Source organism: Zasmidium cellare, assembly GCF_010093935.1.
Source record: "Zasmidium cellare ATCC 36951 unplaced genomic scaffold M409scaffold_4, whole genome shotgun sequence".
NCBI classification, from domain to species: domain Eukaryota; kingdom Fungi; phylum Ascomycota; class Dothideomycetes; order Mycosphaerellales; family Mycosphaerellaceae; genus Zasmidium; species Zasmidium cellare.
In genome coordinates, this window is record NW_022986948.1 from 745,328 (window position 1) to 769,480 (window position 24,153).

Sequence of the window (24,153 nt, forward strand, 5' to 3'; positions counted from 1 at the left end):
GGAGGTGGAGAAGGCTCTCAGCAGGATATCAATCATGCCTCCTTCAGATATCCATGTCAATGTCACCACCGCCATTCGTCTCGTTTGCAGCAGCGCCATTACCAGCCGCTGCTTCACCCTTGCCTCCAAAGTAGTCTGCCATCTCAGCATCGAGCTCCTCGGCTGTCTTCCTGGGTCGTCCTCCGACAAGCGGTCGACCCTCGTCATCTGTACGGGGACGACGGCCTCCTCTTCCACCACCACCCTCCTCTCTCCTCTGGCCAGGGCGACGTCCACCCTCGCGCGGTGTGCCACGACGTCTAATCGGCGAGCGAGAAGCGCGGCCAGGCACATAGCGGTCGACATCTGGTGGCGCCAAAGTGCCACCGCCGCGTGGGCTGTCGCTTCTTGCTCTCCTTCCACCCCTACGCGGGCCACCGTCGTCTCTGCTAGCCTCAATCCGCTCGAACAAGCTACGTGGTGGCTTCTCGATCCGGTCAAACAGTGACACCTTTGGTGCTGAAGGAGCTGGTCCGCTGGGCATCATGGTGATGCGAATTGGCTGCTCGTTGGCGTTGCATCCATCGAATTGGCGGATTGCTTGACGGGCATCGGCGTAGTCCTCGTAGATGACGAATGCGGTTCCCTGGGACCGGTCCGCGCGGTCGTATAGCAGGCGAACAGATGCGACGGGGCCAATTCGTTCAAAGAGTTCCTGGGGTTTGCGTGAGCGCGGTGTTCAGGGATCCCATGTTGGCTCACTTACACGTAAGTCGTCCTCGGTCAACTCATAGTGGATGTTGTCGACCTTGAGTCGGGCGCCGTTCCTTGTCGTAGTGAGCTTTCGAGTTTCATTCGCGACAGGTGCTGTGCTTACTGTTGGCCACCTCGTGGTGCGCGGTCGTCATCAATGGGTGGTCGTCTGTTCATGCGATCTATCTCGCATTAGAGAATGCCGAAGTCCGTCTAGTATGGTATTTTCTCACCATAGTGGTCGTCTTCGAATCGGTCGTGCACCCAGTCGCTACATCCTGTCAGCGCCCATCCCCAACTCTTTGCTGCCGTGGTTGTCCTACGAGTCGATGTTTGCGGGCTCGTCGCGTCGATACTGTACGGCAGTCACGCGCTGGTCAGCTCATTCCGGTCTCAGTGTCGCACCGCCGATCGCCATTGATTGGTCGCCGAGTTCGTAGGAGGAACAGGTTTCCGTCGACAGGATCGAATGGGATCACGGCATCATTCAGGAACAGGGAGGAAGAGGCACCTGTTCAAGATGTTAGCACAGCTCTCTCAGTGCTCAATGAATGTGCCGACCTTTCGAACGCCGTCTCTGGGGTATTCCTCCCGACGGGGTGCTCTCGCTGGAGCTGGTCGTCTGTCGCCGCGACCTCGTCTGCCACCACCGCCGCGCTGTGTCTGTCGTCAGTCTTGTCCTCCAGTGCCAGTCGCAGATAATTCTTACTCCTCGAACAGGGCGGGCGTCGATGATCTCGTCAAGGGAGCGGTCCATGATCAGTCACGATGGTCTGCGTCTGCAGTTGTCGACTTCAGAAGAGGTCGAGGTCGAGGTCCAAGTTGGCAGCACGTTTGCGATCCACCTGCTTTGTCGCTCGCCGTTCGGCCCGAGTCCCGAAAGTCTAATCGACTTCACCTCAATCTCCAGCACGAGATTTGTGATTACCACTACTTACAATTCTCTTTTACCTCTCCAGACGTGATCTAGGCTGAATTACTGAAACATCGAGGCTCTAGAATAGGTTCCAAACCGATTCTTTCAGCATCAAGACCACGGCTAGCACATTAAGACAGGCCAGTGCCACTGTTCGATTCAAACAACAAATGCTTTTCCACGAATTCCAGGTTTCACCCCGAGCGTCTGCTCCCATCCCGCGTCGCCACCCGGACTAAGCCATACTGGACTGTCATCGATCTCGCCTATGCCAATCATGAGGCCATCCAGAAACGCCACTGTTCCAACTCTGCGGCTTTCCAGCTAAATGAGCGAACTCCTCGGTCAAGAATTTACCCTGAGAAGCTCGCTGGAGAATGTACTCCGACGACAAGTTGGGCAGGTCAACTTCCAGTTGATCCAGCCCCCGACACACCCACGACAGAAGACATGTCCACATGGCGTCACGCACGGATCATTGAAGGCTTCCCAGCAGATTGAACAATTTCCATCCTCGAGCTGTACTCTGTAGTGCTCAGCTCGATTTCCTTCTGATCTGACTAACAGTCGATTGTGTGAGATGTCAGCCTCGCGTCGGGAGCTCAGCGTCCGAGGCCATGCGATCTCTATGTCGTTGACGGAGCTCGCTTGATGATCGTCTGGTGCCACGGATTGCCACAAATCCGGATGATCTTCCCGTATTCTACGCATGGACGCAACCAGAAATATTCTGTCTCGAACTCTGTCGGCGTTGGAAGGGGCTGCTCGCGATGCCGAATCTGGTCGTGGCTGCATCTGCTCCGCAGCTCTCATCCTTAGCATGGCCCTCCACCCAACAATCAAATCGGCATGTGGATGCCGTTCCCGATACGATGAGAAATGATACGGGTCTGGTGCTTCAATCCCAATATTTTCGCGCACCGGATAAGCGTCGAGCATGTTCGCGGGATATTCCGTGTCTTGATTGGTCATGCTTGATTGGACAGACGTCCAGAACGAGGAGTCACCTGGATTCCGTTGAGCTTCAGACCCCGGATGTATGAGCGGTGGTGGCGAACGGTGTCCTGCGTCGGATTTATGAGGCATCGCAGTTGGGGTCACACGATCATCTCTAACGCGGCGATGGCTGATTCGTGGGTGATCAGGCATGCGAAGGCTTCTTGGTGGGCTGAAATCTCCATCCAGTGCGGCCTCATGTAGAGGCATCACCGGGCGAGTATCAGTAACGGTCGAGGAAAGTGTAGACCTTTCCACAGAGAGATTGGGAGCATCTGATGCAGTGCTGGCGAGAACCGACGGTCGAGATCTTCCAAGTCGCCGTGGAGAAGCTTGCCGCGTTCCAAAAGAATCTATCGTAATCGCTGCTGTGCGTCTTCTCGCACTTCTCAGGGATGCTGTAGCCCTTTGAGGAGTCGCAGGAGTTGATGCTGAGACCATGTTCGACATACGAGAAGCCGGAGGTGAAGTTGCTGCCTGCTCGTCGTTGACTTCGACCTGCTTTTGTTTGTCCTCTTTCCAATCTGCAATTTGGTCAAGCCACATCTCAGCTGTTCGGTGACATTGGATCTGGTGCTGACTCCTGCAGAGAAGCTTGGCCGCCACCTCCTCAAGACGAGGCTTCAGAGCAAGTCTGTCCAGATGCTCCGGCAGCTGCCCTAGCAGTCGCATTCCTTCTTCGGCATCCTGGCGCAAGATCCAATTGTTGCAGCGAGCCTCTAGTGTTCCCGAAGCGACGCAAGGGACCCAATCTGGGTGATTTCTCCCGATTCCTAGGATTCGGCGAAGATTCCAGACAGTCGACTCAAAGGCGGCCATGTTCAGTGGGTATGGTGTATGGCTGCGAATGTGGTTGAAGTTGTTGGACTTGTCTCGAGGCTCTTGCAAGAGAAAAGGGAACAGGCACAAGGAAATATTTGAACTCTCTTGAATGGCAAATTCCGCGCTATCATTTCGGAATAGGTGTCATGGAGTGCTTCAAATCAAGCTTCGCCCATCCGCGCTTCAATGATATAAGCTTACGAAGCCTCAGGTGACCATTACCAGCCGACTTTGCCCAATTCACATATCCGTGCCCCGAAAGGACGCACGGCCACTCGCACTGATCTCTTGCGTGCCAGGTCTGCTCAAGCAATACTTGTCGCCAGGCTCTGATATCTGCAGCTCAGACAAGCGTTCCGACCACGACTTCGTCTGCTATCGAACCCCAAACCCCCTCCTGGTCCTGCTTTCTCGCCAGCACCGCTTTGGTAGCCGCTGCCACTATACCTACTCGCAGTCCCCATTGCCCAAGTCCGAAAGTCGGCTAAAAAGGTCTTCGACATCCGATGTCAGTTCCGCCACGCTCGATTTCGACCTATGTCCCAAGCCCAACACTCGGCTGGATAGGTCGTCGCAGTAGATCCAACGCCTACCTTCGCACTTGCGTTGGAAACGGTCTTGTATAAGAAGCCAACCACCCAGACGAACGAGTCTATCAACTTTACATGACCTGCTTCCACATCAAGAGCAGTGTATTCGATGGCCTTGCTGCTTGTCGCCTAGAGGAGAACGATACTATGTGGCACCTACCAGGGACACAACTTATCTTCGTGATGAGACGGAACAGTTCTCACAGGTCCCTCATAGCTGGCCGAGTGTACCTCTTCTTGAACGAATCGCGATATTTTGGCTGCGAAGACCACTGGAATATGAGTCCATTCGAAAAGGCGAGAGGCTTATTATATCCATGAGTAATGTGCCAAAGATATCATGAGAGCTATGAAGCAGGCCGCCTCCCTGTAACTGGATAGAAATGCAAGGAATACATCGCGAAGGGGATATCAAACTCTAACACAACCACAAAGCAAGACCCCCTGGATCCGTCCAACAGGCGCCGAGAACCACAACCTTTGTAAAACATTACTCAACCCCGAAACAACACCATCAACTTCGTCAACACCTGCGTAACCTTCGTCGCCAACTCCCACAAAGCCTTCGGAACAGCACCCACAGGAAACCGCACGAGCACCTTATCTGGATGCCAATTCACTGCCTCTTTTCTCAGAGCCTTCAGAATCACCTTCTTATCATCCACAGCTACGCCAGCCGTCTGCTGCTGCGGGACAATGTGGCGAAAGAACGCCTCGACCTCCTTCTCGAACAAGGCATCAAGCTTGCATTTGCAGAGACCGAGCTGCTGGATGTTCCTCAATGGCCAGGGGAAGACTTTCTCGAGATCTGCGAGGGTGGCGTTTGCGTCTCGCGCAAGGATCTCAGTGGCGTTCCAACGTTTGCGATAGGTGGCCCAAGAACTATCCCAGTCTTCGGTGCTTGTTCGTCTGGGTTGAGACTGGGGAGGAGTCTCCGCCCGCTGCCGGTGTTTGGCCTCTTCCTCCTGCTCTCGTTTGGCCCGCTCTCGCTCGGCTCGTGCCTTGGACTCCTTTTGCTCGGCACGTTCACGCTGCGACTGACGGCGGGCTTCTTCGCAGCGCTCCTTCTCACGCCTGAGGAAGTCCTCGTGCTCAGAAAAGTTCCTTCTGGCACCGCTGCTGAAGTCGGGATAGTCATCGTCTTCGTAGTCGGTTTCGCTGGCGTCTTCTGGCTCGGTGAAGCTCTGATTCTGCTCTTCGTCCTCTCGCTTGAACTTGCGTTCCTCAGAACCGGGTCTCTTCTCCTCCTTCGGTCTTGCGTTCGACGACCGCCCATGGAAAGCTCTGGCACTCGCTCTCAAGTTCTCTTCCCGAATGATCAACTCCCAGTTTGCAACGGTTTCTCGCATCTGAGGCCTACAAGGTCTACCTGCAGGTCGAAGCTTCTCTCGATGATAGCCATTGCACAAGAGGAGATTCGCGAGTACTTTGAGATCTTGACGCAGAGTCTTGGGATCCTGGGAGCGACTCGGTAGACGTTCCAGAATGATCGTAGCCGCTTGTCTATCTGCCTTGGAGATTGGCTGTCCGCAGCGATAGCCTTTGGTGTTCGTACCGACGCAGTTGAAGCTCTTGTCTTGGTTTGCAACCATCTCCAGGTCGAGTAATTTGAATGGGTCCCATGCTGGGCCGGAATGGTTGGTGGATTGTTGGTGAGGTCGCGGCATCTTTCCCTGACAATTTGGGAGTATGGTTGATTTGCTAGAGATGAAAGTGTGGACAAGCTGGTCAGGTTCGCTCTGTGCAACGGAGAGAAGATATAAGACATCCTCGTCAGGGAGACATCGATGCTGCAAGGTACTCGAAACACGCATGCTGCGCCTGGCCGGCTGCAGTGCAGCTCAGCCACGAGGAGGTGCATAGTCTCAGACAATGGGCGAGTCTACGCCACTGCGGTTCAGAGCAAGATGCTCGAGGCCCGAAGGAAGAGACATCGAAGACGACATCTTGAGACATCATCTCTCGTCACCACATCTTGCAGAATACCCACGAAGTCGAATCGTCGAGGAGTTGCCAATGGTATGTGCGAGAGAAGCCAGGCCGTCTCTCGAGCCGCCCGCTGTGCCGCATACATGCATCGACGCTGCGCACGAGCACTCGCTTCGTCCTAAGCGAGTAGACACCAGTGTCTCAAACCTTCAACTACAATCACGACGCCAGAAAAAGACGCAAGCGTAGCGTTGGACAGCCACGCTGCTGATTACAGGCAGAGAGAAGTGCGTTCCTGAGCCACGGAGAACCCCTGAGACATGAGGCTGATCACGCCACTCCGGAGCCTTTTTGCCAGCATATGCTCGTTGCTGAATGAAGAGAGTAAGTGTCAAACATCGCTTTCTTTTGGGATCAAAACGTCGACTGGCTGTCATTTCCCCTTCGCTGGCATGAGAGCCTCTCGATCCCATACGACCACAATACCTCTTCTCCAAGCGATCACATTGGGTAGGGGGCTGATGATTTGATCGAGGCATGTTGTCAAGACAACAATGTGCTGATTGAAGGACTTGAAAATATGATGAAGGTGACTAATGAACTCTTTGAGAGTCGTATTATGATCAGCAGTCAACACATATGTATCGCCTCCGAGAAGCTATTCTAGACACACGCATCTCAAGACACTTGAAACACGTATGTTGTGCCCGATCGACCACTATGCAGCTCAGCCACTGGGGAACGCATAGTCTTAGACAACGAGCGAGTCTGCGGCGTTGTGATCCAGGTGTCGAGCGACCTCGACAAGAGAAGTGAACATGGCCATCCCTTTGACGCAGTAAAGCGTCGGAGGATAATCGAACCCCGACGAAGTCTCCCACACGATCATGAGATTGAATGGTCCAGAGAGGCTATAGCAGGTGCCAATGGTAGGTGCTCGAAGCCAGGCTGTCTCTCGAGCCGCCCGCTCTGCCACATGCAAGCACTGCCACTCGCTTTAATCCGAACGAACAGACACTATTGCCTCCCAGCCCTTTTACAGGGGCACTTGCATTCCCTCAAGGTAACAAGCCTGTACTGGAAATTCTACTATGAGTAACCCCCTACCTCCACAATCGCTGTCTTTGCGCTACCACTCCGCTCGGTCCTCGGGGTCTCAGGCCGGATTCTTGGGGCGTTGTCCTTGGGCCTAGGTATGGCTTATTAACAAGGGGTTCAACATAAATGACTTGTCTGATCAGTACATAGCCCTCTTGGTATTCCACTACACCAGAGCGCGCCGAAAGTGCCGGCGAACACACGGCTGCCGTCTAGGAGTAATGCCCTGAAAGGCTATATAAGGCTGCCCAGCCAGAGTCTCTTGTTTCCCTTCTCCATCTGGCCTCACGACCTCCATCATGAAGTTCTTCTCCATCGCGGCGTTCACGCTGCTCGGCTCGATTCTCGGGGTTTCCGCGCAGCAGATGGGAGCGGGTGAGGTTTTCGAGAGAGAGGTATCGATTGCTTTGATGCGTGTACGGAAACTTGACAGATGCGTTCGTTGGTAGGCTCAAGCAGGATGTCGGGGGAAAGCGACGTGTCCTGGTGGTGTAGGTGGCCTTGTAGGGAGGGGACTTGGTGGCCGTCACTGGGCTAACGAGGGAGGTAGTCGATTCTTTGGCGCGCTTGCGGAGAGAGATACCTCTGCCCTGGTGGTACTGTTGCGCGATGCGTGAGTTACAGGATCACCAGTGGTTGTGGAGAGGAAGCTGACAGGGAATCTAGGAGCCGCAGCGGTGTCTACAGTTGCCCTGCGAGAGTTGAACGAGGGAGCGGAACCTATGCTACGGGCCATCATCTCTCTCATTCGAAGGCAGTGAACGCCTAGAAAACCTGCACCGTGGTTTCCAGATCTCGAGGCATGTTAAGGAAGTTTCCGTCACAACCTTTTCAAAAGTTCCATTTACAAAACCCACCCGCTACGATGCCGCAACACCACTATCCCTCTTCTCCAATCGATCCCCTTCCGTCCCCTTCGCGCGTCCAAACGCCCGGTTCAAAATCCACGCCTTCGCCGTAACCCCCTCCCCTTCCTCCCCATCAATCCCGCTCTCCCTCCTCCTCTCCTCAATCACCTCACTCCCCTCTAGCACCTTCAAAATCACCTCATCCCCAGGCCGATTGAAATACACCAAACTCAACCTCGTCTCCCCGGCCTGTGCGCCGGGCGGATTGGCTACACGATGGATATTACTCCTCAAAACGCCCGCGGTGAACTTGACCATGGCGTCGCCGAGGTTGACGATGCAGTGGCCGCGGAGGGGTTTCACGTAGGCCCAGGTTGGTGGATCGGAAGGGGGCAGCACCTGCAGGCCGCCGAGGCGGTTGAAAAGTATTGTGACGCTGCCGTAGTCGGTGTGTTCCCCAAGGGCGCTGCGGCGGTCTGAGGGCGGTTGGGGCGGGGAGCGTACCCAGCGGACTTGGTCGCCGGAGATGGTGTGGAGGTCGTGAAGGGAGGGGAGGGTCCCTAGGAGCATCAAGTACATTAGTCTTGACTGAAAGTTCGATAAAAGGGAAAAAGCGAGAACATACCTTCAGGTAATCCCAACCTCCGATTCAACACCCCCAAAATCAAGCTCACGAGCGCATGACTCCCCAGCATATACCTCTTCACCAACCCCCTACTCTCCCCTCTCATCAAAACCTCCGGATTCGGCAGCGGCTCCTTGCGAATCCCCAAAATATCATCCTTACTGATATTCCAAAACTCATTCCGATCTTTGTTTCCTCCGCGATCCACGAAGGCCCCGTAGCCTTTATACCCGAAGTACGAGTTTTGACCCATCTACATCGAGCATCATACATCAGCCTACCCACCCCTCAACAATTCAAGGAAGCGGGAAAAGAGTCACTCACCATACTAAACCCCTCCTTGACCTCCCCATCCAACGCAAAAACCTCCTCCCCAAGCCCAAACATCCGATCCGCCACGCTTAGCAATGCATCCCCATCGACGCTCTCATCATCCTCATCGCCACCTTTGCCCCCGCGGAGATCGAAGTAGAAGAATCCCAGATCGCAGCACGCCCGCCAGAGTTTCTCTTCTTCTGCAGGGTCACCGGCCAGGAGGTTCTTGAGAGAGATGCGTAGGAGGGGGACGGTGGGGACGTCCGTGGGAAAAGGTGGGAGGTTGGGGAAGGTGAGGTCTTCTTCGGATGATGATGTTGTTGTTGGGGTGATGGAGCCCATGGTCAGGAAAAAAGAGACTGGATGGAAGAATAGGTCTTTGGGTAGATTCTTGGGTTGTGATAAGAGAGAGGGCTTTGTCAAGGTAGAGTTGAGGTATATTGAGGAGTAGCTTGATGAAGTCAAGTGAGGTCGATCGGATGTACGTACTTGATTTGGGGCCGAGTACCCGAGGAAGTCGGTCGTGAAAGTCAGTGTTTCGTGAAACTGACCGCAAGCAACAAAGGTAAGAGACGAGAGCCAGGGAAGGATGAAAGGCGGATACGACGGCGTTGTCATCCATTCGTCCATCACCTTACCCCGCAGGAAGACGAATCTGAGGCCATGAGGGTTAGGAGCATCGGTATGGACATGCGGCAGACATAATAGAAAGATGGGGGCATCAGCTAGAGCAGCATAGGGGCATTGTATTAAGTGGAGTAGAACTGAATACGCCTTTTGAAACACTTTTATGTGAAAGCAGACCCACAGAACAAGCAGTAACAAGAATCACAATCTGATGTAGTCTCTCGCAGGTTGAGGCAGCCAGCTAGGTTGTGGCAAGACTTGTCGACGTAGGTGCCATAGCCTACTCGTCCTCGTCAGAATCCTCCTCGCTGTCGGCGGTGTTGAGCCATTCGATGAACTTCTCGGCGCTCTTGCGAACCTTGCGAGAAGTCGGCAGGTCGACGTATTTCTTGCTAGCCTTGCTACCCCACGACTTCAGTGTCTCCTCAGAGACAATGTCGGCCTCGTAGATCTTCATCAAGATGCCAGACACAAGTGGGATGAGGTTGGGCTTGTCGATGCCTACGAAGCGCTCGATACCACCAAGGAAAGCCTTCTCGTGGCGCTCCGAAGTGATGATCTTCTTGAGCATGGCAGCGCGAGGGGTAATCTCTTTGACGATCTGGTCGTCGAAAATGCACTGAGCGAGGACGGCAGGAGTCTTGTGCTTGCTCTCGATACCGAGTTCCTTGGCCTTGAGGTAGATGTCGACATCTTTGACCTTGGTGACATCGCCTTCGTCCTTGGCGGACTGCTCGATCCACTTGCCGAGCTCGTCGTAGACATTGCCTTCGCCATCCTCGTCATCGCCGTTCTCGATGACCAAGCTCTGCTTGAGGTCCTCTGGGAGGGCCTTGGCGCGAGCCTTGATGGCCTCCTCGGACATGTCGACAGACCACTCAACCTCCTTCTCTTGCTCTGGGGCGTTGAGTTCCTTGGCCTCGGCGTTGATCTTACGGGTGAGCTCGTCGTCACTACCGGCATCGAGCGCGCCGTCACCATCACCATCCTCGGCCTGGTCTGAGCCACTGTCGCCTGGGCTGTGACCGTTGCCATTAGCCTCATCGTCACCGGCAGTGCCGTTCCTCTCCGCTTCCTTGCGTGCCTTGCGGTCAGCCTTCTTGGTAGACTTGTCCTTCTTGCCCTTCTTCGGCTGACTCTTCAAGATGAAGGAGCCCAGCTTGTGGCGGGTATCAGCCTTGGTGATCTTGCCGCATGCCTTGCAGTCGAGGAGGATCTCCTGGTCTTTGACGTTGACCACGGTCTCGGGGTTCTTGCAGTCCTTGCACAAGACGAACTTGTTGATGAAACCGTCAAGGTAGTCCTGAAGCTTGCTGGCTTCATGAGCGCCGTTGATGATCCAACGGTCGTCCTTGGGGTCCATATTGGTCTGAGCGCCGAGCTCGAATCCGAAGAACTTGATGACATAGTTTGGAGGACGGGCGAGCTGGTGGGCGACATTGCTCAAGTTGACGATGACAGTCTTGATGCCGTTTCCCTTGCCCTCGACCTTGGACTGGAGACGCTCCATCTTGTAGCGGTAGAAGGGGTCAGCGACATCCCGGCGAATGTTGATGTTGGCCATGGCTGCGGTATAGCTGGTGTTTGGATGATTGGACTTGGCAAGCGAGAGAGGTGCGAATTTAACAGGCGACAGACTCTACAAAGTTTGCAGAGACATGCAGTAGACACGAGCCAGCGTTTGCTGATGCTGCGTATCTAGCAATGTTGGCTTTGTGGAAGGCGTTTTGGGTGGATATTCTCTTTGACCGGGGTGGATGGTCTTAGGCAGAGAGTCAGCCGTTGTTGCGTTCGTGGCCGCTACTACGGGGTTTCCGAGATATGCGGAATGGTTGCTGCACAGGCGGCGGATCTGGGATGGCGTTCGAATGCGAATACATAAACCCTGCGCTCTGGTCGACGGAGAGGTGCTGGGTCGGGTGAGGGGCCTCGGGGATGGGTGCGGTGGCGGCGGGCGAGGGAGGGTCGCCGGCGGTAGGTAGTATGTTGACTGTGAGGCTGGTGGGATGCTGTTTGACGGGGGCTGCTGCCGCAGGTAGCGAGATGCTTGGTGGTGATGGCGCTGAGGCGTGGTGCTGAGCGTGCGTGGTGGCTGTTGGCAGGAGAAAGAGTGCGAGGCGCGAGAGAGACTGCCTTTTCAACGTGCACGGGCTGCAGCTAGCGCAACCGCTGTGCCGGAGACCCTTCCTTGAATCAGCCGACTCGAGCCATGCCACGATCTGTTTACTACATAACACATGCGCCGCCCGTCAGATGCACCGTCTTCCCCCGTGTTCGTCACCTGATGGCAGACAAACACCGTTCGTACGAGGCGCCCATGAATGCCGTGGCCCGCTCGAGCACGCCAATATGATGACGCCGGGTTTTACGCCGGACGCAAACACGCTTCTCCCGCCCTTCTAGAAGGTGACACGGTCTCAGAATATCCCGAGTCCGCTCCTTGTAGCTCTGTATCAACCACTGCAGACTGCCGAAACAGTGATGAGCACTGCCAGATTGCTTGTATGAGACGTCTACCTCTCTCAGATGCATCGAAGTCGGTTCATCACCGTAGCTCCAAGCGTTGGCGTCACCAAGTCCAGTCACTAATGACTCCAACTCCGATCCAGATCAAGCCTAGCTGTAGGTCGAAAGCAACTTCACTCTCCTAGCCTCGACAAACACCATGGCAAAGTCAGTCGACTACTCGCTGTACCTCGTCACAGACTCCACTCCGGCTATTCTGGGAGACAAAGACCTTGTGGCTGTGGTCAAGGCCGCCGTCGAAGGAGGTGAGGCCACGCAACTAGTACCAATTTTGACGCAGCACTCATCCGGTGACAGGAGCGACCATTGTGCAGTACCGTGACAAGACATCTGACACAGCCGACCTCGTACGAATCGCAAAGGAACTGCACAGTGTCACCAAGCCTGCGAATGTGCCGCTGCTCATCAACGACCGCGTAGATGTTGCTTTGGCTGCTGGCGTGGAAGGCGTTCATGTCGGCCAAGACGATCTCGATTTGAAGTCTGCGCGGCAGATTCTTGGACCAAATGCCATCATTGGAGTCACGGCTAATAGCGAGGAAGAAGCTCTCGTGGCTGCGAGAGATGGGGCAGATTATCTGGGTCTTGGAACTGTCTTCGCCACACCAACGAAGGAGAACACCAAATCCATCATCGGCACTGTGGGAGTCCAACACATTCTATCGTCACTTGCAAGCCAAGGCCATGATGTGAAGACTGTCTGCATCGGTGGCATCAATGCTGGAAACACCCAACGCGTCCTCTTCCAAACAGCCTCGCCACAGAAGAAGCTGGATGGAGTCGCCGTTGTGAGCGCGATCATGGCATCTGAACGGCCCAAAGAAGCGGCTTCCAAGTTACAATCACTCGTCAAGCAGCCTCCGCCGTTCGCGACATCATCTTCCAAAAATCCACTTTCACGGCAGGACATCGTCAGCAAAGTCCCAGGCATCATCAAACGAATGGCAAGCAAGAAGCCTCTCTGCCACAGTAAGTCTGAAGGGTAGAGTGCATATGTGAGACATGCAGGACCAGATGGCTGATACCCCTCTGCGTGGGCAGACATGACCAACCTCGTCGTACAGAACTTCGCTGCCAACGTAGCCTTAGCCATAGGCTCGTCGCCCATCATGTCCAACAACGGACTCGAAGCCGCAGACCTCGCGTCTCTAGGTGGAAGTCTAGTTATCAACATGGGCACGACGACCCCGGAGATCAGAGACAACCATCTCAAAGCCCTCGCAGCATACAACGCCGTCGGTGGCCCAACTTTGCTGGACCCAGTCGGCGCCGGCGCAACGGAGCAAAGACGAGCAGGCGTCAAGGCACTCATGGCAGGCGGCTACTTCGACGTGATCAAGGGCAACGAAGGCGAGATCCGACAAGTCTCGGGCGCATCAGGGGTCAAGCAGCATGGCGTTGATTCGGGTGTTTCCCAGCTTTCGTTAGACCAACGAACCGCTCTCGTCAAGAGCATAGCCTCGCGAGAACACAACATCATCCTCATGACCGGCGGCACAGATATCATCTCCGACGGGGAGCGGACTGTGACCATTAGCAACGGTCACGAGTATCTGGGTGAAATCACGGGCAGTGGGTGCACGCTAGGAACTACTATCGCGAGCGTCATGGCCGTGGAGCGGGAAGACAAATTACTAGCCGCCGTCGCCGGCATCCTCATGTACGAGATCGCGGCCGAGCGGGCCGCCGAGCGAGCAGACGTCAAGGGGCCGGGCACATTCGTACCTGCTTTCATCGACGAGCTGTACGGCGTGAGACAGCAGAGCACAAATGGCCCAGGCTTGTGGGCTCAGGCAGCGAAGATCGAGGTTGTGTAGGTAGACTACAGCTTACTCTTCCCACCCAACACCACCCCTTGGATCCAGTCTTTCAAGATCCCATTCACCTGCTCAGGCGTCTGCCATAGAGCCCAGTGGCCCGCGGGAACTTCACCTCTGGTCAAGTTCGGCACCGCCTTCTCCATGTGCTTGCTCATCTTCCGAGTGAGGACTTCATCTTTCGTCGCGAGGACGTACAGAGTCGGCTGCTTGACGATTGTTTTGCTGGCTGCCGGGAGAGACAGTTCTTCCTCCCAGTTGACTTTCCTGGTGCGGTACCAATTGCACGGTCCGCTGATGCCGTTTTTGAGGAATTCCTGGACGTAAAAATCGAACTCCTGCGAGTCCATTGTCAGCAGCCCCTCACAAGCCATTGTACTAGATGCGTTCAGACTCACTTCTTGATCAAACAACGGCGTCATCTTGAACTCGCCCTCCTCCACCTGCTTGAGATCGATTCCCGTGATTGGTGACATGAACTTCTTCCCACTACTCGGCCTCCCGCCATACATTCCCAACAAAAACTTCCGCATCGTCTTCTCATCCTTCACCACCCTCTCGATCTTCCCGTCCTCACTCCCAAACTGCAGCTGGTAGCCAAACTAAAACCACCGCATTAGCACATGTCCCTCTAACAACTGACAACTCGGACAATGCAGATACATCCCCATCCCAGCATTTACTCACCTGCGGCAACGTCGTCTTCGACAACTGCTCGGTGGAGATATACCTGTCCACCGGCGGCGTATAAGGCGTGCAAACCGTAAACACATGCGTCACAAGGTCGGGATACCACTGCGCGACGCGGTACACCACCGCACCGCCCCAGTCGTGGCCGCCGATGATGATTTTATGCGCGCCGATGGCTTTGGCGATTCCGGCGATGGCATCGGCGTGGGATTTGAAGCCGAAGAGGGAGAGGTTGGGGGAGGTGCCTGTGTCGCTGTAGCCTGTGTCGCTGTAGCCCATGCTGTCGAGGGCTATGGTGCGGAACCCGAGGCGGTTCAGGAGGGGGATTTGGTACCGCCAGCCGAAGGAGATGTCTCTTGAGGTGAGGGTCAGCATTTACGTCTTGCATTGGACACGTCTTCTGCGTACGGGAAGCCGTGGACGAGGACGATGGTGCCTTTTTGGGAGGTGGTGCTGGGTGGGGAGTCGATGTAGTCTAGGGCGAGAGATTAGAGTAGACCCATTGCGAGGCTTTTGGCTCGTCTTGTTGGCTCTACTTACACCATTTCCGTCCGTTTACTTCGGTGTATCGTTTCTGGGATTGGACGTCCTTGACGGACAGCTTCGGCACGTTGGCCACCATCTTTGAAGGATGTACGCGGGAAAATGAGAGATGCAGGTCAAATTTATAGGAGATGTCTGGTAAGAATAGTGGTATTTTAGATTACTCCCGGGAGGAGAGAGATATCAAGATGAGTGATAGACAGAGCGTAGTTGTAAGAGCTTGCGAGGGATCAAAAGCTCAAACCTCGGCTTCGCTTTGAAGCTGCTATGGGTTCGTCGCTGACATGACATGGATGGTACGAGGCAAGCCAAGTGTGCGAGCTGCCCTAAGTCGGTATCCTCCATGCAAGGCTCATCAAGGCCAGAATGGTCGTTGGGATGGTCGTACAATCGGGACTCGAGCCTTGGAGCGGGAGGAGAGTCTTGGAAAACCGTCGTGATGGGACATCATGGAATGCTTGTCGGGACAGAATCGCAGGGCATAAAAACGCCGTTTTCTTTTTGCAGTTTTAGTGTCTTGCATATGTCTGTTAAGTTCATCATTTTTTGGGTGAATAGGAAGAAGGGAGACCAATTGAGTCCTTAAAGCAACTCAGTGCTTGGCACTGCCGCTACCGAAGCCAAAGACATTGGACCTCAGCACGCGAGCTTCAACCTCTACTTTACAACAACAACTTCCACGTGGGGCCACTGCACCACCGCCGTGCAGCTACGATGGCGGAAACGAAATCGTCGGTTACCTCGAATATCACCAACTCACCGAACAACGAGCTGACGCCGCTGAATAGGGTGGCATCCGCGGTGGAATTGCCCGAGGACTCGGGCGAGCAGTCGCCAACCACGAATAATGGCTTGAAGCGGCGGCATTCAGAGGCATCGGAGCAGGAGCAAGATAGCAAGAGGCAGCGCACAAGTCCGGGTAAGAATTCACCAACAACCACAGCTCCCAAGGATGAACGAGAACAAGAGCAAGAGCATGAGCATGAGCATGAGCAAGAGCAAGAGAAGGCGCGACCGCAACCGGAAGACGACCTGGCCGTCAAGCCCGCGCAAAAGCCCCAAGACGCCCGGGAAGCACGACGAAAGAGCGGCGTCACCGACGAGAAGCAGCGCAGCAAGAGACTGTTCGGCGCATTACTGGGCAACTTGAACCAACCAGGCGACAGAGTTTCGAGGCGGCGGTCGGAAATTGAGCAACGAAGAAAGGCTGAGCTCCAGAAGCAGGATGACGAACGCCTCGAGGATCGCCAGAAACGACTGGAGAAGCTTGCTGTGCAGCGGAAGAAGGAGCAGATCAATGTCGATGAGCAGAATGTAAGAGATAAGTGGCAGAGAGGAAGTGGGAGAGCGCTGTACTGACACTGAGGGCAGATGCACATACGGCACAAGAATATGCTGAAGAACGCCAACTTCCTGCAGACCAAAGCAGAGCCCAGATTGGTAGGTCAGAAAGTGTTCGAGACAAAGTTGTACCACTTGCTGACTTGTGACAGTACTACAAGCCATGGGAGCTCTTGACCGACGAAGAAGATCGTATCGACGACCAGATCAAAGACACCGAAGATCAGATCGACAAGGAGCTAGCCGACTGGGAGGATGAGAAGAAGAAGCGGTTAGAGTCGCTCAACGGTCCCGAAGGTAAGAGCAAACACAAGAAGACCTATATTCGTCCAGACACTAATGAAGAATAGGAGACCCCGCGAACAAGGCCCCAGACTCGAAGCCCGAGGCAGAGACGGCCCCTGATGAGGGTTCCAAGGACACGGCTGCACCTGAACAAGATGCTTCTGGTGACAGCGCCGACAAGCATGTTCAAGATGCGCCAACTAATAACCCCACAGAGAGGCGCTCAGAGGTACCGGAATCTGACCCAGGTGAGCACACTAATGGCGATGAGCCTAAGCCAGCTTCAACGGGAGCAGAGGAGCCCAAGCCAGAAGGAGCAAAATCAGAAGACCCCACTCCAGGTGAGCCTATCGAGGAAGAAAAGAAGGAGGACAACGAAGACGATGGCGACCACGTGGTCGAGGGAGACGAGGACGACGTAATCTACTAACTGCACATGCTTCGTGCATGTCTGTACACTAAAAGCCAAGGGGTATCATGCAACACATACCAAATCCTGCAACATCACTCCGCCGTTGTTCCCGATCTCCTTGCTCTTTGACGAATGCGAGCAGCCTCCTTTCCCGCTTTACGCGCTTGGCTGAGACTGCTGTTTTGCGAGTTCTTCCCAGATGTGTACCTCTCGATCGCCTCTTCGGAGACATCATCCAGAAGAAATGTCCCCAGATGACCGTTCCGCCATCTTTGTATCATCCACAACGCCGTAGCCTCCAAAACAGGTGTCCCCCCTCTCTGCAACCGCCCCGTCTTCCTCGCCATCGCCTCCAACAACTCCATCGCATCATTGGTCGGAGGACAATATTCTCCATACAACGACGGATCATGCAAATTGACATGAAACAGTAAGTAATCCGCCAGATTGAACGGCGGCACAACCGTGTCCTTCACACTCCCACACAGCGCCAACTTCAACATGGCCTCCGCGTCCGGCACATACGGCATGAACACCCCCGGCGTATCCAGCAAATACACACCTCCCGAACCCGTCTCGTCCGCCTCGACGATCTTGACGCCCGTCCCGATCTTGCGCGTGATGCCAGGTTGGGCGCCGGTGTGGGCGACCTTGCCTTTGTTGACGCCTTCGCGGCGGAGGGCGTTGAGCAAGGAGGATTTGCCGACGTTGGGCATGCCGACGACCATGAGGTGCGAGCCTGTTAGGGCGTTGCGGGCGGTGCTAGCGTCTTTGATGTGGGAGAGGATCTGGCGGATGTCTTTTTGGGAGCGGTGCGAGGAGAAGATTGTGGGGGTGGGGTGGTGCCAGGCGCGGATTGTGGCGTGGCGCTGTATAGACAGATACCATTCTTAGCTTGCCCTGTTTTCAAATGTTCTTAGTTGTGTAGTGTCCATACCTTCGAAACATCCTCCCCACCCCCACCCAAATCCCTCTTCGTGTACACCACCACCCTCTCCCTCCCCGCTAGACTCTCCTCGAACAACGGATTCCGCGACGTCAGCGGGATTCTGTAGTCGCGGCATTCGATGATCAAGTCAATCTGCGAGAGCATGGTGCGCATTTTGGAGAGGCCTGCGGCATGGTGGCCTAGGTAGTAGGAGCGGGGAAGGGATTCGAGGGTTGGGAAGATGGTGCGGGGGAGGAAGGTTGGGAGTTTCATTTTGTTGTTGGGTTGCGTTGGTGGTGAGGGTGGCCTCGGGAGGGAGACATTGTTCTCCCCTGGCACGTAGAGGGATTACGGTGGGAGAGAGAAGTGAGGTGAATGTTTTTGGAGATCTGGGGCTCAAGCTTGGACGATGGTCTGAGCTTTCTTGCGAGTCCGAGGGCGTCTTCTTTGCGTCACGAGGGCGAGATGCTTCTGTCATAATACAAAGACTCGCTTGGCTTCACGAGGTTCGCACCGTCTCTGCTTGTGATTGTAGCGACATGATCATGTCTATCCGTGGTGTCGCGCAGCCGCGAAGGGAGCATCAACGCCGAAGTTCTGGCTGGCACCTTCCATTAATCACCTTGGAGATGACTTGAGAGTCGACCGATCACATAACCACTTGGAACAAAAACATCTTGGACATAGCCATGGCTGAAGATCAGAATGGAACATCACAGATTCAACATGGTTCTCCGGCTTCATTGGATCTGTCGACTTTGCCTCCTATATATGTCTTCAGCACCCATTTCGACACGGACGATCTTCACGAACTGGAAGAAGACCTGGCCAACGCCGGCGCGAGTCTGACATATGATATTCAGGAAGCGGAGATCGTCCTCAGCAAGTCGGTCAAGAAGCCCAGGATCCAGTTCGATCTTCGAAGCAAAGGGCTTTGGACGAGGGAACTGAAGCCAGATGAGATTCGCAACGATCGCGATACTTCATATGAGTTGCCTGAGCGTCCGGCGAAGAAACGACGGCTTGAGAATGCCCAACAAGCGCCAATCGATGAGAATGCGGTGATCAACCTGGTGGATTCGAGTACTGAATCTGAGAGTGAGGCCGTCTCTCGCAACAAGTCTAAGAAGTCCTCACGGAACAACTCACGAATGGCCGCTCAAAGCAGAGAGGCTCATCGCCCGACAGATTCAGCGTCTCCAGAGCAAGTCTCTGAAAGAATTGTCAAGGTGGTGAAGATTGAGTGGTTCACCGACTCGAGGACGGCTGGTCGCGTGCGGCCGTTGGATGACTACATCTCGTATCAAGGCAGATGTGTGGAGAGACAGCCTTCTGCAGAGGCGCCACAGAAAACGCAGTCAATCCATGGTTCAAACAACCACACCGCTACTCTCCGCAGCACCACCACGCCCATTCCTTCAAAACCCACCACCAGTAGCGACATACTACAGCGCGCCGAAGAAGATTCTCCGAAGTCGGGTTCGAAGCACGATCGATTCGGAAGACGCAAGTTCGGTCTAAACACTCCTTCGGTCAATCCCTCCAGTTGGGAGGCTGGACATGGTGCCAATGCGCAGTATGCACATCTACTCCAGGAGACGACGACGGAGCACGATGGCGGCTCATCAAGCGATCTGCCGGAGATGCCAGAATGGGTGAAGAAGAGCGTCAAGTATGCTTGTCAACGGGCGACGCCAAAAGACAATCCCAATGACCCCTTTCTGGAACTATTGAAACGAATCAAGCTCGCCCGGCTGTTGACCAACGATGAAATTGGAGTGAGGGCTTACAGTACATCCATTGCCGCCATCGCTGCGTACACGTACAAGATCGGCAATCCAAAGGAAATACTGGCCTTGCCTGGGTGCGACTTCAAGATTGCCAACCTATGGATTGAGTACAAGAACACTGGCAAGATCAAGGCGGTTGAAGACTTGGAAGCCGATGAAGATATGAAGGTCCTTCGACTCTTCTACGACATTTGGGGTGTTGGAGCTACAACTGCCAGAGAGTTCTATTACGATAAAGGTTGGCGAGAGCTTGACGACGTTGTTGAGTTTGGTTGGAAGGAGATTACCCGCGTACAGCAGATTGGTGTGAAGTACTATGACGAGTTCAAGGAGCTCATACCGCGCACAGAAGTGGAGAAGATAGGTGAAGTCGTACGACAGCACGCAGTCAAAGTGCGTGATGAAGGAATCCAGCTAATGATCGTCGGTGGGTATCGGCGCGGCAAAGAGGCAAGTGGAGATGTGGATGTTATCCTGTCGCATCCAGACGAGCGTGCCACGAAGAATCTCGTCGAAGACGTGGTCAGCAGCCTCGAGGCGGACGATTGGATAACGCACACGTTGGTGTTGTCACTGAACAACTCAGAGCGTGACCAGCAGACACTGCCCTTCCGCGCAGGAGGTGGAGGTCACGGATTCGACACCTTGGACAAGGCTCTTGTTGTCTGGCAGGACCCATCTTGGCCGACAAAGACCCGCGACCGAGCCGAGAATCCCAAGGCGAAGAATCCCAACGTCCACAGGCGGGTCGACATCATCGTGAGTCCGTGGCGGACTGTTGGATGCGCTGTCGTGGGCTGGTCTGGAGGGACCACGTTTGAGAGGGACTTGCGCCGTTACGCTAAGAACGTGAAGGGCTGGAAGTTCGATTCATCCGGAGTCAGGGATCGTCGGAATGGCGAGGTGGTCGATATTGAAGGCTACTACAGTTGGAAGGGGTGGGAGGGGGTGGAAAATCGCGCAAAGTCGATGGAGGAGGCGGAGAAGAGGGTGTTTGAAGGGTTCGGCTTGGTTTATAGATCGCCCACGTTGCGTTGCACGGGCTAGGGAGCATTGAACAGGACGAGATCTTTTCGCTGTGTTAAATCAGGGTGTTCCGCGCGGATCTATCCAGGCATGTGCCGGATCCCGTGATCCCGCGCTGCTAATGGAGTTTAATTTTGGGAACAGATGGTCAGAGACCTAGCCAAAAGTCTGAGTGTGCTTCCCACTATTCCTTGAAAAACGGACGCGACTGCTTGTGGTGACCGTTATCTGATCTCGTTTTCCAGCAATTTTCCCTTGCACGCGACCATCTGATCATCTTGCAGGGAAGCGAGGCATCGGAAAGCCACGGTGGCACGGCTCTCGCGCTTATCACGGACGGACCCCCATCCACGATTAGGTAACGCGACAGGAGGACATTTTTGGGTGGACGCTGCAGGCATCCGGTGTCGGGCTGCCGCATCGCATCCCTCTGCCATCAGCGATTCGTCTTCCTCGCCGCCTGCACGCCCGCCAGCGCCCGTCGCCCGTCGAATGGAACGTGACCTGCCCACGCTGCCCTCTGTGTCGCAGGAAACTAGGACAGCGCCCACCGCGATCGTCCCATCCTCTCGCACAACGACTGACTGACACAACCCCCCGTGGCTGCGGCCTACTTCCCACGCGGGCTGTGCGCCGAGCGCTGCAGCCTTCCTCTTTAAGAGTCACCAGCGTCCCTCGATCCACCGTGCAAGGGGCCATTCCATTCTCGCGAGCTTCAAAACCCGCCGGCTCGCAGCAGCAGCGCCCTTCCAAGGCACTATGACCGATGCCCCTCTTCTCTCTCTATTGATAAGATCTCTGCGCGCGGATCAGATAACTCCCAAACCTTCTTTGGCTTCTTTTTCCCACCTCACCCTATGATTCTGAATCGACCATGCCATCGTACGGCACTCTGCCTTCTGTCGCCGACACTGATGCTGGCCCAGACGTCGAGAGGGCCGCCGACTCCGGCATAGGCACCCCCGCGAGCTGCGACAAACGCGAGCACAACAACGACCTGCGTCCGCTGCTGGACGACGACCGGAGATCCGTCATGTCGGAGCGCAGCCACGAGTCCGCCCAGGCTGGTGTCAAGCGCCTCGAGGCCATCTCGTCGACATGGTCAAAGACTGGCCTCTACGTCGCGTACATCGGCATCGGATTGCTGGCCTACGCCACGTCGCTGGAGGGTCAAACGACGACCAACCTCACCATCTTCGCCACGAGTGCTTTCAAAGCACACTCCCTAGTATCGACCGTCCTCGTCGTCCAAGGAGTCGTGCTCTCGGTCGTTAAACCGCCAATGTCCAAGATTGCGGATGTCTTCGGGCGGTTCGAAGCATTCGGTCTCTCAGTCCTCTTTTACGTCATTGGATTCATTCAACAAGCGGCCTCCAACAGTGTCAACACCTATGCGGCGGCTCAAATCTTCTATTCTGCAGGTCAGACGGGTCTGCAAATTCTTATTCAGATCTTCATTGCCGACACCAGCGATCTGGTCAATCGAGCGCTCTGCTCGACCATTCCTGACATCCCTTTCCTGGCCAACGTATGGCTTGGGCCCGCTTTGGCAGAGACTATCCTTACCAAACTCAACTGGAGATGGGGATATGGTATCTGGTCGATCATACTGCCAATTGCGTTCTTGCCACTCGCACTGGCGCTCGTCATCAACCAACGCAAGGCCGCCATGCGCGGTATCTTACCGTCTTCGCCTTTTGATGGCGAGTCCTGGTGGGAGATGGTGAAGACCCTGTGGTTTGAGCTCGACTTCTTCGGCCTGCTTCTTATCTGCGTGGCCTTTACATTGATTTTGATACCTCTCACGCTAGGATCGAAAGCTGGCTGGAACAACCCGAACCTGGTCACGATGCTGGTCGTTGGTGCTGCCTGCCTAGTCGCCATACCTTTCTGGGAGAGAAGCAAAACGCTGGCACCCCATGCCTTCTTTCCTCGCGCATTCTGGAAGAACAAGACGATCATGGCTGGGCTTGCACTTTCGTTCTTCTACTTTAGTATGCCATAGCTGCACACGTCTGTTCATGGATCGTATGCTGACTCGTCGCAGTGGCTTTCTACCTTTCGGTCTATCCGTACTTCCAGTCATATCTACTGGTTGTGCAAAATCTCCCCCTCACGAAAGCTGGTCGTATCGTACAGACGTTCACCTTCACCTCAACCATCACCTCGATCGTCATCTCCTTTGCGATCAAGTACACGAAGCACTACAAGAAGTACATGGTGGCAGGGACTATCCTCTATGTCATTGGCTTGGGACTCATGATACGTTATCGAACCGAAGACTCGTCGCCAACCGTTATCGTTGGGACACAGATCTTCCTCGGCGTCGGCGGCAGCTTGACCCACGTTCCTGCGCAGCTTGGCGTGCAGGCATCTGCGAGCCATTCAGAGGTTGCAGCAGCTACTGCACTGTTCCTTACATTCCTAGAGATCGGTGGCGCGGTCGGTTCAGGGATCTCGGGCGCGATCTGGACATCGAACGTGCCCAAAAAGCTGGCCATGTATCTGCCAGAAGAGACGAAAGACCAAGCGAGTGAAATATTCGGCAACATCACACTTGCGTCGACAGGATGGCCCATGGGAAGCCCAACTCGCATGGCAATCAACCAAGCATATCAGGAGACGATGACCATGATCCTGACGGTGGCTGTCTGCGTGGCGCTCCCATGTATAGTACTGAGCTTGTTGATGACAGACTACAAGCTTGATGAGATAGACCAGGGCGTGAAGGGAGTCGTGATTGGTGGTACACAAGAAAGGGTCGACCATGGGGAAACGGAGCCGTTCGCAGGCCCGTCGTCTACGAGATTGATGAGCACACAAGGAGAAGACGAAGACGATGACGAGGAGCATGGTGAGGACCGACAGAACTCGTCGAGAACGCGATTACTCGGCAGCAGGAAAGCGTCATGATTTGCATTTTGATAAATTTTGGGCATGAGCGACGAGGGACATGAATAGAGGACACTTGCATGATTACCATCATTGGGGGTTCGGGGCATTGCATGAGGAATTTTGGGATTTTGGAAGCGTTCACGCGCGAAGCGGGCACGGCGCCTGGGATTGATGGATACCTGAGAGATTTGGACACTGATTTATTTGTGCGTGCTTGGTTGGTTTAGCATTTACCAGCATGATCCATCCACGTTCAAATTTTCTCTCCTTTGAGGTTTGAAAGGTCCCTATGGAATCTCGCCCTCAGCTGTTCCTGACATAATCCAGGTCAGGCTTGGAGCTAAACGCCTCCTTTCGCCACTTCGCAACGATGTCTTCGTTAAACACCTTGCGATCCCAATG

The 24,153-nt window shown here is 54.8% G+C and overlaps 10 protein-coding genes across 10 annotated transcripts; 4 read left to right on the forward strand and 6 right to left on the reverse strand.

Annotated features, from left to right (window-relative positions):
* Positions 1 to 43: 43 nt before the first annotated feature.
* On the reverse strand, positions 44 to 1,489 carry M409DRAFT_63448 (uncharacterized protein; the record flags this gene model as incomplete). The annotated part of the gene is made up of 7 exons (XM_033815605.1): positions 44 to 694; positions 746 to 806; positions 857 to 914; positions 966 to 1,003; positions 1,056 to 1,087; positions 1,294 to 1,389; positions 1,451 to 1,489. The coding sequence occupies 7 exons, from the start codon at positions 1,487 to 1,489 to the stop codon at positions 44 to 46; spliced, it is 975 nt and encodes a 324-aa protein (XP_033672796.1).
* A 3,061-nt stretch (positions 1,490 to 4,550) lies between these two features.
* Positions 4,551 to 5,917, reverse strand: M409DRAFT_50523 (uncharacterized protein; the record flags this gene model as incomplete). Its single annotated transcript, XM_033811559.1, has 2 exons — positions 4,551 to 5,579; positions 5,612 to 5,917. 2 exons carry the CDS (start codon positions 5,915 to 5,917, stop codon positions 4,551 to 4,553), a joined length of 1,335 nt encoding a protein of 444 aa, XP_033672797.1.
* Positions 5,918 to 7,943: 2,026 nt separating this feature from the next.
* M409DRAFT_63449 (uncharacterized protein) lies at positions 7,944 to 9,213 on the reverse strand (the record flags this gene model as incomplete). The annotated part of the gene is made up of 3 exons (XM_033815606.1): positions 7,944 to 8,491; positions 8,557 to 8,809; positions 8,881 to 9,213. 3 exons carry the CDS (start codon positions 9,211 to 9,213, stop codon positions 7,944 to 7,946), a joined length of 1,134 nt encoding a protein of 377 aa, XP_033672798.1.
* Positions 9,214 to 9,778: 565 nt separating this feature from the next.
* On the reverse strand, positions 9,779 to 11,062 carry M409DRAFT_18140 (uncharacterized protein; the record flags this gene model as incomplete). The annotated part of the gene is made up of 1 exon (XM_033804371.1): positions 9,779 to 11,062. One exon carries the CDS (start codon positions 11,060 to 11,062, stop codon positions 9,779 to 9,781), a length of 1,284 nt encoding a protein of 427 aa, XP_033672799.1.
* A 1,101-nt stretch (positions 11,063 to 12,163) lies between these two features.
* On the forward strand, positions 12,164 to 13,841 carry M409DRAFT_50525 (uncharacterized protein; the record flags this gene model as incomplete). Its single annotated transcript, XM_033811560.1, has 3 exons — positions 12,164 to 12,269; positions 12,322 to 12,993; positions 13,066 to 13,841. The coding sequence occupies 3 exons, from the start codon at positions 12,164 to 12,166 to the stop codon at positions 13,839 to 13,841; spliced, it is 1,554 nt and encodes a 517-aa protein (XP_033672800.1).
* Positions 13,842 to 13,846: 5 nt separating this feature from the next.
* M409DRAFT_63452 (uncharacterized protein) lies at positions 13,847 to 15,153 on the reverse strand (the record flags this gene model as incomplete). The annotated part of the gene is made up of 5 exons (XM_033815607.1): positions 13,847 to 14,179; positions 14,240 to 14,443; positions 14,529 to 14,886; positions 14,940 to 15,006; positions 15,072 to 15,153. The coding sequence occupies 5 exons, from the start codon at positions 15,151 to 15,153 to the stop codon at positions 13,847 to 13,849; spliced, it is 1,044 nt and encodes a 347-aa protein (XP_033672801.1).
* Positions 15,154 to 15,788: 635 nt separating this feature from the next.
* Positions 15,789 to 17,130, forward strand: M409DRAFT_63453 (uncharacterized protein; the record flags this gene model as incomplete). The annotated part of the gene is made up of 5 exons (XM_033815608.1): positions 15,789 to 15,875; positions 15,948 to 16,388; positions 16,446 to 16,514; positions 16,568 to 16,712; positions 16,766 to 17,130. The coding sequence occupies 5 exons, from the start codon at positions 15,789 to 15,791 to the stop codon at positions 17,128 to 17,130; spliced, it is 1,107 nt and encodes a 368-aa protein (XP_033672802.1).
* Positions 17,131 to 17,204: 74 nt separating this feature from the next.
* On the reverse strand, positions 17,205 to 18,313 carry M409DRAFT_18144 (uncharacterized protein; the record flags this gene model as incomplete). Its single annotated transcript, XM_033804372.1, has 2 exons — positions 17,205 to 17,981; positions 18,050 to 18,313. The coding sequence occupies 2 exons, from the start codon at positions 18,311 to 18,313 to the stop codon at positions 17,205 to 17,207; spliced, it is 1,041 nt and encodes a 346-aa protein (XP_033672803.1).
* A 416-nt stretch (positions 18,314 to 18,729) lies between these two features.
* On the forward strand, positions 18,730 to 20,877 carry M409DRAFT_35693 (uncharacterized protein; the record flags this gene model as incomplete). Its single annotated transcript, XM_033810430.1, has 2 exons — positions 18,730 to 19,397; positions 19,479 to 20,877. The coding sequence occupies 2 exons, from the start codon at positions 18,730 to 18,732 to the stop codon at positions 20,875 to 20,877; spliced, it is 2,067 nt and encodes a 688-aa protein (XP_033672804.1).
* A 1,012-nt stretch (positions 20,878 to 21,889) lies between these two features.
* Positions 21,890 to 23,769, forward strand: M409DRAFT_63456 (uncharacterized protein; the record flags this gene model as incomplete). Its single annotated transcript, XM_033815609.1, has 2 exons — positions 21,890 to 22,850; positions 22,904 to 23,769. The coding sequence occupies 2 exons, from the start codon at positions 21,890 to 21,892 to the stop codon at positions 23,767 to 23,769; spliced, it is 1,827 nt and encodes a 608-aa protein (XP_033672805.1).
* Positions 23,770 to 24,153: the final 384 nt, after the last annotated feature.